Source organism: Boeremia exigua, assembly GCF_020726555.1.
Source record: "Boeremia exigua strain MPI-SDFR-AT-0100 chromosome Unknown C7974scaffold_4, whole genome shotgun sequence".
Lineage (NCBI taxonomy): Eukaryota > Fungi > Ascomycota > Dothideomycetes > Pleosporales > Didymellaceae > Boeremia > Boeremia exigua.
This window is the reverse complement of record NW_025763521.1, coordinates 880657-898588: the sequence shown is the minus strand read 5'-3', so window position 1 is coordinate 898588 and position 17932 is coordinate 880657. Positions and strand designations below refer to the sequence as shown.

Genomic DNA, 17932 nt, shown 5'->3' with positions numbered 1-17932 from the left:
AATTTCTGTAGCTGAGTAAACATGTGCACTTGATCGGCAAGACCCATGCACGAATCTCATCTTGACCCAACTTTGCTAGAAAGACCGACATACCTAACAGCTGATAGAACGCTGATTCGCGAGTGTAACACCAGCCTAGACTCGTCCATTTGAACGTGCTGAAGCAGCTTGGTAATGCACAAAGGACCCTGACAAGCGCGGGGAAGCCTGCGCAGCATGGTTGCGGGGGGCAGTGAGAAGCATCGTCGACAGGAGCCGCTCGTCGATCTGTCTGTTTCTACCTAGGGATGTACGGTGTCGGGCAGCTGGAGGCCTAAACTGGTTCGTCAGATATGAAGATCACCCCATGACCCCTGGGGCAAAGACTCAAGCTTCGTTACCATCATATGCTGGGTCGAGATTCGTAGCAGACAGCTTCAGTGTTCACCAAGACCGAGCCCACCTCCTGGGCGCGCACTCATGTACCAGACTGCGGCTCATGCTCTCGGCGCTGTAGGTAGATCCTTGCAGAACTTGAGTCTTTCGAGCGGGTCGACGATTGGGATTAGTAGCGACGTGGCTGTTCAGAAAATGGCAAAACACATCACTCAGATTGCGTTGTAGAGTGCCCGCCCAGGTGTTGTAGGGCACCGAGCACGCTTGGCCCAAACATATCGCGTATCCACGTAGGTAAGCAGCAACCGCGCTCATCGTGACCATATCTTGCAAATACCTGAATTTGGCCAAAGTGGCTGGAGGTCAGCCATGCGGGTGATCCTCAGGCGGCCATCACGTTCTGTAAGCGGATCGCCCAATGAGGAGAATATCTCTCAGAGTACCTAGCGCTGCTGCATGTTGCGACGGTGCTGACACACCACTTAGTGAAGCTGACAGAACAAGCGAGGTTCAAGCAATGCCAACAGAACTCGCTGCAGTGGAAATGCGCTGTATACGCTTAACGAAACGATGACACCGTATAGGCGTATCTGCCAGATGAAGGATGCGGGTCGCGTCGCATCATTGTACGAATTAGCACTCACAGCCACACTATTGACGACGACTCCAACTTTGGAAGAGTCAATTGTCCTGTATCGTTCGCAAAGGAAATCGAATGCGCCTTGCAGTCAATCAACCTTGACAAGAAAGACTAGACTCCATCAGACACAGTGCAGGGCGCGTTTGAGTAAGAGTTGGCAGCATCGAGCGTTGCATGCAATTGCAAAAACACAGTAGCAAATGCTCGAGCACAGTCGGAAAAGGGCGTAGCAGGGGAGAACAACATACCGATCTCGAAAGGTGAGCACCACTCTAGTACTGTATGGGCGGTTGGTAAGCAAGCAAGCGATAAGACCCTCTGAAAACGTGACTGGCTTCGCTGGTTATGTTCGTTTGGGGCTCATGGCGTGCACTATGGTAGGTAAGCAGCCATAGTGGCTGCAACTTGCTGATTGATTCGATGACATCCGAGAGAACCACGAGTTGAAGAAGTTCGACGTGTCGTTTGACCGCGCATGAGGTCATAAATCTGTACCAGAGCTCGTCCTTTTGGAAGGTGTCGCTGCTCGCTTTGGGTTACGCATCACACTTGCCATTCGCAGCACCTCAGGTTTCCCGCATCCGCACGGCCACTGATATCGTAATTACAAGCCGTGAGCCAACGCCAGCAGGTCGACGAAACGACAAATCTTTTTTGAAATTGGAGACCACTCGGCCCAATAATTCCTGTCACCATGTCGGCCGAGGCTCTGATCTGTTGCAAGGCTAAAGGGTTGAACGACAAAGGGATGGGAATAACGCTGTTGATCGATGAGCCATCACAATGACGACGACCACGACGTGGACCGAGCGATACCATAAATGCGCGCACCCAGTGAGGCAGGCTCAGGGTTTGATGCTGGCGTACCTGCGCGCTGTACGAAGATCTCCGCTCGGGTGTGTGTGATGTTTAGTCCGCGCATTTTTGGGCGTGGATGTACGCCTTGCCGATTACCGAATCATTTACGATCAGCCCAGCACAAGACATCCTGTCCGCTTGTAGGGCTCAATTTAATTTTCGTCACCTGTTTCACGTTGGTCGTCGACCAGGCGTGGACGGCGGTTTTTGGAAGCTCCCATGGCCACGGTCCGCTTGATGACCGACTCCGCGAGAGGCTTTGTCACTCGCGCCGCTTTCAGCCCAGCGTATTCGTAAGGTTGGCGTAGTGCAAAAACCCTGGCACCCTTGCAAGTGCGACAACTAGTCCAACGTGCCCGGATAGATTGACGGGCAGGGAAAGAGGCGGTTTAGCTGCCCAGGGCTGAGTGGAGACATAAATTACAGGGCGATTACAGCGTTTTCGCGCCGGGGCTTTCGATGGATGGTTAACGCCGAACGTCCGCCTGGAGATGCCCTCTGACGTGAAGAGATATAATGCCATGCTACCCACATGAACTATATCCGTATTTAGGGGCCAAATTCCCACTCCACGTACCTCAAAAAATCTCATTGGAATTCTACTAGGTGTTCAACTACATATCGACCAATTGCATCACCAAGAGGTCTCGATCGTACCGGCGTAGCTTAAACTTTTTAACTTCGATGTCATCACAAAGGTCGAGTTCGATGGAGGCGCAAGACAACATCAGGAAGCGAGTCTGTAAAGCTTGCGACCGGTGCCGACTGAAAAAATCAAAGGTGTGTAGAGCCTTGACGTGACCTGCATCGTTCTTTATCTGACCACAACAGTGTGATGGAGCAAGTCCCTGCAGCCGTTGCAAAGCCGATAACGCCATCTGCGTTTTTGGTGAGAGGAAGAAGTCACAAGACAAAGTCTATCCTAAAGGGTATGTGGTCCAATTTAGTCTTTGAGACTTGCAAGCTAATCGTGTTAGCTACGTTGAAATGCTTGAACAACAACAGACGCAACTAGTCGCCGGACTTCGAGAATTGTATACTCGCCTACAGTCAGGACAAGGTTGGCCAGGTCAACCCTTACGCGAGGCCCAAGGCGGTCATCCTTTGACACACGATATACTCGAACGACTTGATCTTCTACATGGACCGAGCGAGAACGGCAGTAACTACGAAGGGTTCGAGGAAGACTGCAGTCGCATGCAACACAAGCTGCTCGAGAGAGGGGCACCACTATCTCGCAGGCGCGGATCCGTGAGTTCGGACTCAGAGCCCGGCCATACATCATCTCCCTCGTCATATAGTGGAACCCCGACAACAAGGCAGTTCCCCTTTACAGACCCATTCGCACGCAACAACGCGCCACCAACACCGCCCATGAACAGCCCATTCCCGAACCAACCCCAGATGGTCGCACCTATGAAACAAGAATCACCGATGGTTTCCTCGACATTTATGCAAACCGGGGCTCTGGACCCCTCTGCTCTGTCTCGAGCGTGGATGACCGACTCGATGATGATGGACGAGCCAATGGACTTCAGCAAATCATTGTCTGGATTTGACAACTTCAACAACAGCTTTGACCAGATCATGATGGGCGACCCGATATACTTGAACCCTAACGACCCAATGATGCCTGACTGGAACAATACGACCGACCTGGACTTTAACAACTTCATACAAAATCCGGTTGGCGCATGAATGGCGCAGACCTCCTTCTCAGCATTCTTAGTCTAGCGTTCTAGCGTTTTGGGATAGATCCACAAGTACTGGCATTCGGCGTTAACGGACAAGGCTGGCATCACATGATCAACCTTGCATAGTTATCTTTTATATCACGATTGCGGAAAGAGGCCTTCACTATGACGTGAAGACCGCAGTAGCGGCCGACCGGACCGACTTCCAAGTTCAACCATCAAGACTCTTGATGGTGGATTAGAAAGCTATACCCGGTCGTCAATGCGCTTGTGAAGTTGATTTTATCTGTATAATAATCAAATCGAAAGACGTTTTCAGCACTTGGCAGATGCGATGATTAGTGATGCAGGGGACGTTTCGACACGGACCTCCGCTTGCGCTTACTAATTCCCAACAAGCTGCCGAATTCGCACAATTCAAACTGTCCGCAAATTGAGACCTCTTCTTTACGAGCCACAGGGTTGACTCGATTAGGCATACCGCGCGACTCTGTCGGGCTTCATACTCCATGGTACGAGGGTTCCCCGTGTGGTCGCTCGCAGTACCGACAAGACGGCAGAAGAGCGAGCTCCACCTCCTCATTAGCCTAATGAACGCCATACATCTAGGGCACAATGTGCACTTCTTGCGACTTTTGTGTCAAGTAACCATTTCAACCTACGAGTGACATAGGATTTCGCTGCATCACAAAGGATCAATCCACTGGACCGCGCCGCCTAATTTGACGCCCTGGTGAGTTTTGCAAGCCCCGCGTTCTGCAAACTTTACATGATGTTCGCAACTACCCCTCCTCATTATGTCGAGAACATGATATTTGTCCGAGCTGCCCACATGAGCTGCAGCTGACGCATCACAGTAACCTCAAAAGACTCTCGTCACCGCTGGCCTCCCCACCATGTCAGCAACGGCGTTTACATTTCTGCCCTTAGGAGCGATTATCCAGGAGTTCCATGTCAACGGTATCAACATTGTCCAGGGCTTCAAGACCGCTGAGCAGTACAAGCAGTACAATGCCCCATACTTTGGCGAGACTATTGGGCGTATTGCCAATCGAGTCGCAAAAGGAACGATCAACGACTTGAACGGAAAGTCATACAAACTTCCGGTGAACAACGGGCCAAACTCCCTGCACGGCGGTGAGCAGGGCTGGGGAAAGCATGAATTTGAAGGTCCGGTGAGTGTGGAGCGTGATGGGGAGAAAGCAGTTCTCTTCAAGTATCTGAGCAAAGATGGTGAAGAGGGGTATCCTGGCACCGTACAAGTCAGTGTATGGTATGTGCAGAAGAAAGAGCAAGTCAATGGCGCTCAGCAGGAGGTCCTTTACATTGAGTATGAAGCCGAGTTGATCGGTGACGAAGTTGAAGAAACAGCCATCAACATGACGAACCACAGGTAAGTCGCCAAACGCCATGATTTGGCAATCTGCTGATGCCTGTGAAGCTACTTTAATTTGACTGGGAGGCCATCGATTGCTGGCACCGAGATCACATTGATCACCAACAAGTATCAAGTTGTTGACGATGGTGGCATACCCACTGGTCCCATTGAAGAGTACCCGGGTATCAGCTCAGGCAAGACATTCACGTTGGGAGAGAAAGAGCCAGATGTCGACGATTGCTTCGTTGCAAATGCCGACGTGAGCAGCATTTCGATCGATACCCGTTCGTCACCTCTCCAAAAACTTGTAGCTGCGTACCACCCAGAGAGCAAAATCCACCTGGAGGTTTACTCCACCGAGCCTGGTTTCCAGTTCTATACTGGCAAGTACATTGACGTACCAGCTGTAGAAGGAGTACCGGCGAGGGCTGCACGCTCAGGATTTTGCGTCGAGCCTAGTCGTTACGTGAACGCCATCAACGTTCCCGAGTACAAGGCCATGATGGTCCTCAAGAAAGGGCAGAAATACGGGGCCAAGACTGTATACAGGGGCTGGTCGGCGTAATCACACCTACTCGACTGCATCAGAGCTACAAATGAAGTAAGCGTATATTGTCCTCTATCTTCATCCTGCTTCCTAGAAGTGAGCATCATGCCATTACACCGGGTTAGCTATGGTCAAACAGCGCTCTGATCGACCACGGGGACGATCGCGAATTACGTTGCCCGGTCACACTTGACGTCAAAGCATGATTTCCAGAATGAGAACGAGACTCACACATCGTGGAAGGACCGAATCTGCGGACTCGGCAGCCATCTGTGTTCGATTTTATCCGCTTCGTTCCTTTCATTGAAGGTAGTGAGCTGTTCTAGTGGCTCAAGATCTGCTCCCCGTTGAGGCTGATGTTGGCTGGCTATTGTGCCATACAAGGCCCGATCTATCGTATTCCACTACCCACGTCTACTACCCAAGTCGGTTATGCCGGCGTGGCGTGTATACAGCAAGATCTGGCCAACCCATTGTAACATCCCTCGAGAGGTTTTGCCTTGCTGCATGCATGCTCCCCCGGCACCAGGTACCAAATAAACGTCCTGCCCTCCCATTGACAGTCACTTATCAGGTGTACCGAAAAGCGCCGAAACCCACGATACCCCGGCTTCTCTACCTATTACTCGAGCACTATTGGATCGATTGATTTTGATACCTCACGGACCCTTTGCGTTGACTTACTGTCTCTCGTATAGACTTGTCTCCCGACTGGAGAGATGAAGGGCCCCGCCACGCGGCTCCTCACAATCGCACACAGAGGATGCACCTACAGGTGATCCGTGTCTGGCCTCATCACCCTTTACCCCGTATACCCCGTGTACTCCAATATCTCACCTGCTACGTCACCACCGCCTCGCACTAGTGGCCCTGTGCGCTCGCCCTACAGCCTCATAGATATGCAAAGGTCGAAAACTTCATGGTGTAACTTCTGGACCATGCTCCCCTGGGGCCACATAATTTATCCACGTCTTGGCAGCATCCTGGCAACCCAGATCGGATTGAAACCTCATCCCACGTTCAACGGCGGCATCGAAGGTGCGGAATCGTGTCATGGAGCTGTAAGCGAAGCTGCTTGATCGCCGATGCTTAGCCGCGGAAGGAAGCGCTTGACTATAATCGCAGTGTTTGAACATGACAAAATACATCAGGCTGTTTTGTGTAAGATAGTAGTACGAGCGTAATATAAGAATTATGCTGCCTCTAGCCACAGAGCGCTGAGAGGGATCACAGGCAATACGGGTTTCATCGCATTTGCCAAGTAAGACAATTGTCTGTATGAAGTCCAACTGTTACTCCTCTTCTCGCCACACTCTGAATTTTTGATGCGGCTCGAAGTACAGAAATGCTCTGCTGCAGGCCAGTCAACAGCCTTCGCCGCTCCTCCATGAAGCCTAGCAATCTCGGTAGACCTCCCAAGACTATACCAACAAGATGAGTGTGCTTGTATGAATCCTTCGCAAGAAAGTCCCAAAAGCTATGCGTGATGACGTGGGTCTCCTGGTGCAGTAGTGGCATCTTCTATACAGGGTATACAGCACGACATGCGTGCAGGAAGCCATGAGACACATAGTCTTCTATGTTTCCCAATACACAGCGCGTTGCAAAAACCCTTAATCACTAGGTGCTGTGGACCAGCTCACCATATCCGCAGTACATCCGTTGTGCATTGCGATACTGCTGTTTTAGGGCAACGGCATGTCCTCAAAGAGGCTGCCGAACGTGCGGTAGAAACTTTGGCGAGCTGATGTTGCACAACACGTTTACTACGATGCGTCGATCTCCCGAAAATCTTCGGGAATCAGATTTGCAAGTTTCGACGATGATGTGCACAGGGATTCGGAAGCACGCGCCAGCCGCGATCCGAGGCCGGCCCTATTGGTTGTTGGTGCAAGGCTGGACTGCACCAGAGCACCGCCGACGACAGACTTGAAGGATTCAGGTCGGCGAAAGACTATCTGCAATTCGCTGCTTGCAAGCAATATTACCCAGCGGTACCAATCAAGAGTGGCTGCCGTACCCCCCTAATCGTTGGTGCATATTGCTGAACAGCCCATCGGCGACGCAGTAACCATGGCCAGTCGATGGGCTAGGAAAAGCCTGTCGTTATCGACGGGTGGCTACGTCATGAATTCCAATCGTTGATGGTTGCTCTGAGACCCCCAAGCCAACGACATGCACAGTGCACACTCCCCTCAGGTACCACGATCGTTCTCTAAACACGTGTCCCACCACCTTCACTGCTGAGTCATGAATCAATGGACCAATGGGCTCCTGTGGATGTCCAGCACCAAGGCAATCCTTGGCGACTACGTACAGTACCTACTCAAAAGAGAACCTACTCAAAGGAGGCACTTACAGCTGCGTTGACCGCCGAGTCATGCCTCGTATATCATGATAGACCCTCATCCTCTGCCAATAGATGGGTTTGGGGTTTACCAGGTCCTGGGCAGGCACGTTCTGCATTGAGTGTTTTATTGCAATGCGCGCAGCGACTCGGGGGATTAGGAAACAAGAAGAACAGCCGAAACCGAGACACGCAAGATGAGAAGACGAGCAAGCGCAGCGACACAAAGAGCGATACGAGAGGCAATCGACGACAAAGTCGTAGCGAGAGAAGGGCTTACAGAATGCCATTCGAAGACGACGCTCTATGTCACAGACAAATGACGATTCCTTGTTCGACCAATGCTATACTCCAGAGTGTTTTCTCATGTGACGATGTGTCCCTACACAGTTTGAATAGACAGCTGTATGCAGCGTCCTGACATAGTGACGTGCCAAAGTCTGGCGTGTGCCCGTATATACACCAAAATACCATGACGACTCTGGCTGCTTCTAGCTCAAGCTTAGCTCAAGCGGAGCCGGGTATTCGAGACGTGCAGATGCATCATCCACCCTAGTTGAACAGCGTCGATGCGGCTTCAGTGCATGCTCTGCCAGTATTGGGCATCCTCGTGTGGGGTCTGTGGTCTGAAGAAGCTATCGTGGTTGATGACGCATGTCGCAGCCGCTGCTTCAATCGGTCCAACGCTACGCAGACAAGGAGTGGAGGATGACTGGACGGTATGGGGGGCTTCATTTGCGCGGGTCTCGTTTCTGCCAAGTAAGGTCCTTGAACTGGGTCTTGACTTCGTCTCTAAAGTGGTCGAAAGCCGAAGGACCAGTGCCTGATGCTGTCAGCGACGATGCACTCGCGGTGGTTGCTGGAGACGTACGGCCCAAGCCGTTCTTTGGCTCATGATCGGGGATCCTGTTGATCTTCTTGTATGCTTTGTGGATTGCGCGGTTGAACGTGGGGCTGCGGATCAACTGGGAGGGTATGGGTCAGCAGTTGGCGGCGCGCAATTGAGCCCCAAGGCTCGGTCGACGTACTGCTGCGACGGCCCACGCCTGCAACGGCTGTCAGTTTGATATTCCAGCCGGTTCCAAGCAGCCGACATACCTCGAGGAGGGCGAACCAGGGCGCCATGGTGGACTGCTAGCAAGAGGCTCACATCCAATGACGGGGTCCTTGGAAAGATGGGGTGATGAGCACGGGGTGTCGAGCAGAGGGCGTCAGGCAGAGGGCGTCGGGCAGAGGGCGTCGTGGTGCGCTCCGGGTGGCGGTTGAGTGAGGAGTAACGGTGGCGCGCGACAGCGGGAAGGCGCGCTCGTCCGAGTGGACCAGGGTCTGCCTGCAGCAACTGCAGCAGCTGTGCAGCAGCGCAGGCGTGCTTGCGCTTGACAGCGGCGGCTTCTGCGTGTTGACGGCTGACTGCGCCGCTCGGATTCCTGGGATTGCCGCGGTGCCGCGGTGCCGCCAGACTTGCTGCCAGGTGCCATCGCTGCCATCGCTGCCATCGCTGCCATCGTCACTGCTCGCTCTCGCTCTTCGCATTCGCTCTTCGCATTCGCCGTCACCAGGCTGCCCAGCGCTCACTCGGTAGCTCGGTAGTCCGCCGCGGCAGCGCTCCGGCCAGCCCGCGCCCTGACAGCCCGACAGCCTGACAGCGACCCCTCCGCCCGCGAGCCCACGGCCGGAGCTTGTTCCTGGTGATCTTCAGGCAAGTTGTGTGGCCGTGGAGCTGGCGTGGACTGCCCCGCGCCATCGCCGTCTGTGTCGTGCCCTCCACCCAGCAGCCGATAGCGTCTTCGCGCCCGAAATATTCGCCGCTGGAGCCACACCGACTGCACCCACTTGCCGTCGCTGGGACTTGCGGGGCGCCTCGACCGTCGCGAGTCACGCAACACCCCCCCAAGCCGCTCACCCTCACCCTCGAGCCCACCCGCGAGTCGTTTCGCGCGCCAGTGTCTGCGCGCCGCCTGCCGTCCACCGCTGCCTCCCCCTCCCCCCCCCCCGGACCCTCCTTGCCGCTCGAGCACCAGGACCACAAGTGCGCCTGGACACGCCCAGCAACTCCGTCACGCTGCAGAAACTCCGCGCGCTCAGGCGCAAGGCGAAGCTCAAGGGCGGGTTCCTCAGGACCGACCCGCTCGTCACGGGCGTCATGTCCGCCCCCAACTCCGTCCCCGTCTCGCCAGCATCGTCGAAGCGCTCGCGCAGCAAGGACAGCACGCGATCCGCCACACACGCCTCGCTCAGCACTCCCGCCGCGAGCACCACCTTCAGCACCCCTGCAGTGAGCACCCACAACCTCCTGCCTGCCTTGCACATCGAGTCGAATCCCAATGGCGACCAGGACCTGGACCCTACCCCCTATCCCGCCTTCCTGAGGCCGAGAAGAGCAGGCAGGTACACTCGACCTTTGTGTTGTTAGTGGCAGACTCGCTAACTCCATACAGCCGCCCTTGATGCCAAATGGAACGATCTGGAGTGGGCCCAGATGAACCGCCTCCGGGACAGCATGGCCGTGACCGATACCGAACAGCCTCCCCAGTGGGCGCGTTGCAGCGGCGACGCCTACGCTCCCCGAAATCGCTACGTCAACGTCGACCCGTACCAGGCGAACAGAGTGCACCTGGACGTTCCAGAGGATGCATTCGACTACATCAACGCTTCGCCCATTGACCTCAAGTCAACCAAGTCGGGCACAGTCTTGAAGTACATTGCAACCCAGGGACCCAAGGCTGACAGTTGGTCGCATTTCTGGCGCATGATCTGGCAGCAGAACGAGTCGCCAGCAGTCATTGTCATGGTCACCAAAACCCACGAACAGGCCCGTGAAAAGTGCTACCCTTATTTCCCTCGATCGACAGCAGATCCAGACCTGCGCATCAACGAACATGATGAGTTCGGCGACGGATTCATACACAATCTGCACCTGAAGGAATTATCCCACGATCCGGACGCTCGGACCGAAGTCAGGGAGATCGACTTGACAACCGAAGATGGAAGCGAATCGCGTAAGATTTGGCATCTGCTCTTCGAAGGCTGGCCAGACTTCTCAGTTCCTGAAGGCGCGGATAAGTCAGCTTTGCTGAAAATGGTGGAACTTTCACGCCAGAAAAACTCGGACAACTCGACAAATCCCCGCATCGTACATTGCAGCGCAGGCATTGGTAGAAGCGGCACCTTCATTGCTCTTGACTGGCTCATACAAGAGCTCGATGAGGGCTCGCTGGACTCCCTGGCTGACGACGACGACCCTGTCTTCAGGGTCGTCGAGATGCTCAGGGATCAGCGGCCTATGATGGTGCAGTCAAAACAGCAGTTTGTTTTCATTTACGATACCCTTCGTGAACAGTGGCGCGAGCGCTGGGTCAGCTCAAACCCCGACGAAGCGAGTCGACTGGGCATCTCAGCCAATTCCAGTGACGAGGAACCGGCGCTCAAGAGACAGAAGAGCAATACGGACGGTGTTACGGATGCTTCTTTTGTGAGTGATGCTGAAGAGCGTGCAAAGCTCGAAGCTGAACTCAGTGGCGCCGATTTCGAATGAGCCCAGCATTCTGATTAACTTGTCTTGCTTCTAGGTTGACGATAACATGCTGTATCTCAACAATTTGATGGAGGGCGCTTCTTCCTTTAGCTTCAGCAAACTTGTCACAACGGGCATTCGACAGAATGACCATGATGGTATCGGTGATAGCGGGAACGACAGTGGCAGTGGAAGTGGCAGCGAATCGACACTTCGCCATGACGGCGCCATCTCAATCCATTCAGCCGGCTCGCAAGAAACACTGCATCCTCCTCTCGAGCGACAGCCCCTCCTCGGATACCAACCCCTCCGCCACCCCCTGTTCGACCGACGCCCTCGATACCACGGAGAGAACCCTTCCTCGCCGCCAGGAGAGTCGGCGTGCTCGTCCTTGGTGCACTGCTGCGACGCATCTTGCCTTTCAGTGCTCGTGTTTTTCCTCTTGCTGTATGCCGCTGTGTGGCTGGTGGCCTGCTTTTGGCCCTTTTGAGCACCGGTAAGGGGGTTTCTGTTCGTTTGCGATTTGCGTTTCTGCATAGCGTGCCTGTGTCGTGCGGTTGGTCAAGAGCAATACACGGAGTTATAGATAGACGACGGATTGGCTTCAATGCATTTATACACGAAGATGGTCATGGAGTTCAAGGTGAAATCGTGTCCCAGGGCATTGATCTTTGAGTTTAGCCATGTTCCTTCGGTTGCCTCAAAGATTCATAGAGACCTGCAGGTACTGAACCCCTCGTCATCAGCATGTTGTCACGCGTGGACAATGAATTGACATGGAAGAGCGAATACGAGCGCGGCTTCAGAATCGCACTGTACGTATATACTCGGGTATCACTATCGATCCACCTCCATCTTCCTCTTAAAACACCGCTCCACCTATGATAAACACCCTCTCCTCCTCCCTCCTGACCCACTGCACGATTTTCATGGCTCCCTGCGCCAGCGCAGCTCTCGACGTATTCGGCGGCGCCACAGCAAACAGCTCAAAGAGCGGCGTGCTCCACGCGAGCGCTATGCAGCTCGAGCCCGTCTCATGGTGAATCTTCAAACTTGTAGGTCGCGCATGCAATGTAGAGTGTAAATGCGCGTATAGCGTTAATAGATGCCTGCGGTCGAGTGGGCTGGAGAAGTAGGGAGTGTAGCTTGGCATGCAGAACTGCACATTCCCCCTTGACTTATAGAGGAAATGCCGTACTGGACTGCCTGGCACGATGTCGGTGCACGATGGACGGCCAGCATGCACGGCGGCAGAGATGTGTGTGATGGATTTGTTTGCTGCAAGTGCCTGGTGGTGTCATGTCAGCTGGTTCCTGTGTGAACGGATGTTAACTAATCATGTCCGGCACGCGGAGCAACTCTGCGCTGCGCTGTTATGAGCGGCAGGGAAAGACGGGACAGAACCGGGCGCGCATCCCTCGAGGTGCTGGAGAGTCGGAGTCCGACCAGTCCGAGACCCGCGCTGTACAACGGCGATTCGTCCGAGTGAAAGCCGTGCTCCGCGCTTGCGGCATTTTCCACTACCGATGCTCGACAAGGTTCAAGCAGGACCGATCCCGATCCCGCGTCCAGGTCGTCCAGGGGTGCTTTGGTATGAGTTGAATAGGGAGACTTTTGTAACGAAACGTGTGGATCTTGCCGCGTGTGATGGGCCGTCCATAGAACAGGTAGATCCTGGTTGCTGCGAGACGTCGCGGCTGGCTCGTACGAAAAGGGCCGTTGAACAACATTAGAGCAGATGACTCTTAACGTTCAGGTAGGTCATGAGAACATTGCGCAGACCCCATTTGTAAGGCATCACACACAAGCTAAGGGATTGAGCTTGCTCGAAGTACTGCTTGATCCCCAATGTTCGACGTTCTGCGAACGCATCTCATCGTCGAGAGATTGTCTAGGTCCGGGCTTTGGGTCGTAGAATACACTTGAAGCGGGAAAGACCAATAAAAAGCGCAACCAAGTAAAAAGGGTGTACATACCTCGACCAGATTGTCTCGCATTCTTCTCATCTCGAAGAAGCTCTCCTTGTCCGCGCTGATCAGCAGAACGGCAACCTCATCCTCACCGCCGTCTCTCGTCCTTGGGCGTTCTTCCATCTGCTCGCCAGGATTCTGCAGATTCAAAAAGCTCACATACATGTACAGATACCCAGTATTGTTAAACCCGGGCAGACACAGGGGTATCCAGTTCTCACCGCCTCCAGCCTTGACGCTGCCTGCTTCGAATAGCATATTGAAAATCAGATGCAGATCGCCAGGGTGCAAGGAGTGTTTCTTCGGCCGTACAACGGACACCAGCTTGCCCGACGCAACGATGAGACCGTAGAGCAGATGATCGGAGCGCGTCTTGAGGAGAGTGTTGTTGATGGTGTTGCGGTGGGACTTGCGTAGCTTTAGGCACTCGAGTGCTGAGAGCAACGTCGAAGGTGAGCCTCTTGTAAAGCCGTCTGCGAGTGCAGACAAGAGCGTCTCGGTGCCTTGCAAAGGTCGCCGTAGGTCGTAGTTGGCGCGTGCTGCGAACATGCGTTCCATACTAGGGAGTGTGAGTGTAGAGAGGATCTGCATGTACAAGGCTTCGAGTTGGGTGCGCAGCTGAGCATCGCTCTCAGCCAGGCGTGTGATTGCGACAAGATTCAGCGGGCCCTTTGACATGACGACGAAGCGGACGTCGCCTGCTGTAAAGCCACGCAGGGTGTCTTTCGTGGACTGGTAGAAGGAGATGATGGTCTGCACAACGCCAATATAGTTCGTGATCAGCTGGTCGTCACCGTGACGACTGTAGATGGGCTTCCCTGCGCTCGAGAGGATCAGGAAGTGCTTGAGCTTGGCTCGCCATTGGCGCATGACTTGTTCTATCCTCCACATCAGCACGGCCGTCGCATCGACAGTGTCGGCCAATCTTACCTTCGTTTGACCCGTCTGCTGCCATGTCGTCTACGTCTTCGAACTCGCTGTCGAAAGACGACTCAAAAGCGGGGTCGGGCGGGAACATGCTCTGTGCCTCCGAGTCCTCGAATCTGTGTCCCAGTGCGCGCAGGAGCGTCTCCTCCTGCTTCGATTTCTCGGTCGCTCCCATGACCTCGCCCAGAATGCTCTCACCGCCCGCTTCGGCTATCGTTGGCGCATAGCTGCGGAGGCTCGCGCTGTCAGAAGCATCGCTCAGGGCGTTGGACGACGTGCGGGGGCGGACGTGGCGTGGCTTCGAGGATGCCGGCGATGCTGAGTCGTCCCACGGGTCGCTGCCGAAGGCCTGGGTGTTGGTGAAAGAGAGCTGTGTCGTGGCCTTAGAGACGAGCTGCGGCCGCGACGGCGCGTGTCTGACCGAGTGCGAGGAAGCTGGCCGTGGAGAAAAGGCAGGGACGCCCAGTTGCGGTCGCGGCCGCGGGGGCAGCGGCGGCGGCGTGCCTTCCCTGGACGGCGAGGTGGCGCCGCTGTACGAGGGGCTGCGCGAGGCATTGCCAATGACGCTCAGCGTGGGATTGGCGAAGTCAACCTGTTCGGCGCCGTCTCGCTGCTCGCTGCTGTGTTGCGGCGGCTGCGCATCGTCGGCGGCGGCGGCCGTGGGGTTGCTGGGCGCGTCGCTCGGTGACGGCTGGCGCGGCGGCTCAGCCTTTCCAGACTCGGACATGGAGCTGGTGGTCTCGCGCTCTCATGGGGCGTGGGTGGAGCGTTGCTACTGCTGTAGGAGAAACATGGCGCCGCCGCGGAGGTGGACCCAGTTTGGCAGGCTTGTGATGACGGATGACGGCAGCTATGCCCCTCGAGACGGGCCGCGGTCCTTTCCCTCCAACACCACAACCGGCTCCATCTCAGTATCCGTAGCCGGTCTCGCAGGACGGTTCTGCTCCACAGTATCACGCACTCACGGAGCTTTCGCAGGACGCACGGCAATGGCATGCTCGCTGTATCGCAAGCTCGCGGCTCGCAGGGTGGTCCGGATACTTCTTTTGCCTGCTCTAACACGATGTAGGTGCGTCTCGAAGTACTCTATGTCGTTGACAGCAAACGTTTCATTACATTAACCTACCAGCCGCTTGATTCGTCAGATTTTGCCCCGTTTCCCATGCTCCAAAGATATCCCCTTCACCTTCACCCCACTTGCTGTTTGCTTGCTAGCCTTTCCCGCGGAATTTCTCTTGCTTATGACTTCTGCTCTCTGTTGTCGCTTTCTCACCTTGATTCCATGGCGCCTGCCACATTCGACCTGTCCAGCTTCCTCAAGCCCGCGCTTTGCGCCAATCAGTACAGCACCGATGAAGGAGCCACGCAGTGCACAAATGACGCCGGCAACGCTTGCGGCGGCTGCCAGCTCGTCCAGTTATGTGTGGAGTTTATTGGCAATGATTTGTACTAAGCCATTGATACTGCTCAGAGGACTGCCAGAAGACAGACTGGTCTCGTCACAAGGTCACCTGTAAGTCTGCCCTCATGGATGCTTCCTGGACACCAGCATGGCACCGTGAGAACCTCGTGCCGGCCTTCATGGGCAAGGGACTACCTCTTATCAAATTTGGAAGGAAAAAGTACTTGTGGGGCAATATGCCTGTGGGGGATATTCTAATCGTCAATGACAACGAAGGAGGAGATGATCGCCAGCGTGATGTTACACTTTTCTTCGCGGTGTCTGGCGATCTCCGCAACGTAATCGAGACTATCGCAAGTATTCCTGCAGCTCACAAGGGCAAATGCGATGTTGTCGTCAACGACACGGACTTCGCCATCGTCGCTAGGAATGCTATCATGCTGCTTGTCGCTCTTCCCCGATGCAGAAGTCGCAAATCCCGTCATCACTCTCGTCTGGTATTCAGTCTTGCTGCCCTCTGCGATGGTACGATCTCTTCAGACCGACATTTTGCCTCTGATCGGAGACGTCTGCAACAAGATTACGAACAAGCCGCACGACTCAACACAGGCGAAGACTTCAGCATCCGAGGCCGCTCTGTACGTCTTGTGCTAAAGAAAGAACAATGGTCACGCTTGGTTACCTACTTCCAGGCTCCAGAAGGTCTTACTGCCGAAGAAGCTCAGGCGCTCCGTCGCGACATCACTCTGGCTCCCTCTAGGGTGGATTTTCGTGAGCGTGCTATGGTGCAGTGGTCTCCGGCACTTCGTCAGGGCGAGCAGCATTATCGTGAACTGGGCGTTCTTTTGCCCTACGGGTGCCCGATTAGTGTTCTCGACACGTCCAACCCGTCGGTAGTTTGATAGACGATAATGGTTAGATCAAACTGACTATTTGCCAGTACTTTCTTCCAGACCCGCGACTGGCCTATGACGGACAGTGCAAGTCCTCGGGATGAATGGAGTCATGCAGACCACAGCAAGCATACCCTGACTGCCAAAGCCGCCACTTTCGGAGCCATCTTCTCAATGCTTCGTGACCTACTCTTCAAGTTCGGTGAGCGCGTGCAAGATACAAGTATCTCGTTCGAGCTGTCGTGTACCAGTGCTCTCAACATCACCGGACACAACGGTACTAGGCGCTTCGATCGCATTGAGGTTTGTGGCGGTCCCCCCCCCCCCCCCCCCCCCTTTTTTTTTTTTTTCTTTCTTCACCTTCTCGAAGCTAACATCTTTAGATCTCCAATATCTGCGATCGGGGATACGTTGGCCCGTATGCCTCGTTTGAAAGTCTTCTCATGCCTTCTGAAAGATAAGAGGGCAAACCCGAAGGCGTCGATGCTGATGCTGTTTCTCAATGCAGCGAAGCAGATCGAGCACTTCGGCAACGATTCTAGCAAGGTAGATCGGATACTCTCGGCCATGCAGCGCACCCGAGAATACCTGTCGCTGGACAGCTCATGGTCAACGTGAGCTGGCTACGCTCACCCCGACCTCGTACGTCGTGAATCCTGCTGCGATGTTCTGACAACCCTCAATGGCGTCTTCGATGAATTCACGGAATCTGAAATAACAACCAAGGTAGCTTGAGCCAGTAGTTCAAAAATCAAGAGCAAGCACACCATCATAGAGTCGTGGCCATACAAGGTTGGGATTCATGCTACTCGGAGAGAGTTTGACATTCTAGTTGCCAGCTCCACCTCTGGCTTCGAGCGGTACATGGATGATGAGAAGATACACTAGCGTTTATGAGCATTCGTGATAATGAAGTTCGGATGGCTCCAGACGTGGATGTCGAGGCATGTCAAGGGACAAACAAGATCTCCGCGTTTGCCGTCGATTGGTCCGAACGGAAGTGTTCAGACGCACAAAGGGAAACAGAACAGACAAAAAAACTGCGCGGCTCAGCACAACATGTAGAGTGTAACATTGTTACGGAAAGATGCCGGAAATTGAGGTCCTCCAGATTATGTCCTTTTGAACGACACAACCCAATTTCTTACGCACTCAGGTTGCGATATATGTTGCGTAAGCGCTGACCGCGATTCTAGTTTAGAATTGGTTGCACTCCGATGGAATGACATGCTCCTTTAGACTGGACGTACTTCATGTTCACCGAAAGTACACGATACGTGCATGTGGTCTAAAACTCTGGCTGACTGATGAAGCTACCTAGGTACGCAATCGTCAGGAGGTGCGGCTTGCAGATACCAGGCCAAGCATCACAGTTGAGCTTGACCGA

General features: G+C 54.3%; 6 protein-coding genes across 6 annotated transcripts; 4 read left to right on the top strand and 2 right to left on the bottom strand.

Moving 5' to 3' along the window:
- The first annotated feature begins 2369 nt into the window (after window positions 1–2369).
- C7974DRAFT_146656 (C6 transcription factor-like protein) lies at window positions 2370–3955 on the top strand. Its single transcript, XM_046135690.1, has 3 exons — window positions 2370–2653; window positions 2705–2802; window positions 2851–3955. Exons 1-3 carry the CDS (start codon window positions 2558–2560, stop codon window positions 3569–3571), a joined length of 915 nt encoding a protein of 304 aa, XP_045998919.1. The 5' UTR covers window positions 2370–2557; the 3' UTR covers window positions 3572–3955.
- Window positions 3956–4463: 508 nt separating this feature from the next.
- On the top strand, window positions 4464–5510 carry C7974DRAFT_374355 (galactose mutarotase-like domain-containing protein; the record flags this gene model as incomplete). Its single annotated transcript, XM_046140150.1, has 2 exons — window positions 4464–4960; window positions 5009–5510. 2 exons carry the CDS (start codon window positions 4464–4466, stop codon window positions 5508–5510), a joined length of 999 nt encoding a protein of 332 aa, XP_045998918.1.
- Window positions 5511–8570: 3060 nt separating this feature from the next.
- Window positions 8571–8964, bottom strand: C7974DRAFT_307651 (uncharacterized protein; the record flags this gene model as incomplete). The annotated part of the gene is made up of 4 exons (XM_046138138.1): window positions 8571–8662; window positions 8711–8804; window positions 8868–8885; window positions 8938–8964. 4 exons carry the CDS (start codon window positions 8962–8964, stop codon window positions 8571–8573), a joined length of 231 nt encoding a protein of 76 aa, XP_045998917.1.
- Window positions 8965–9982: 1018 nt separating this feature from the next.
- On the top strand, window positions 9983–11374 carry C7974DRAFT_355468 (protein-tyrosine phosphatase-like protein; the record flags this gene model as incomplete). Its single annotated transcript, XM_046139574.1, has 2 exons — window positions 9983–10244; window positions 10278–11374. The coding sequence occupies 2 exons, from the start codon at window positions 9983–9985 to the stop codon at window positions 11372–11374; spliced, it is 1359 nt and encodes a 452-aa protein (XP_045998916.1).
- Window positions 11375–12875: 1501 nt separating this feature from the next.
- Window positions 12876–15058, bottom strand: C7974DRAFT_146797 (vacuolar fusion protein mon1). The gene is made up of 3 exons (XM_046135691.1): window positions 14254–15058; window positions 13330–14201; window positions 12876–13274 (listed from the first exon to the last, which is right to left on the bottom strand). Exons 1-3 carry the CDS (start codon window positions 14975–14977, stop codon window positions 13245–13247), a joined length of 1626 nt encoding a protein of 541 aa, XP_045998915.1. The 5' UTR covers window positions 14978–15058; the 3' UTR covers window positions 12876–13244.
- Window positions 15059–15512: 454 nt separating this feature from the next.
- On the top strand, window positions 15513–17276 carry C7974DRAFT_450688 (uncharacterized protein). The gene is made up of 3 exons (XM_046145751.1): window positions 15513–16541; window positions 16593–16848; window positions 16929–17276. Exons 1-3 carry the CDS (start codon window positions 15778–15780, stop codon window positions 17004–17006), a joined length of 1098 nt encoding a protein of 365 aa, XP_045998914.1. The 5' UTR covers window positions 15513–15777; the 3' UTR covers window positions 17007–17276.
- Window positions 17277–17932: the final 656 nt, after the last annotated feature.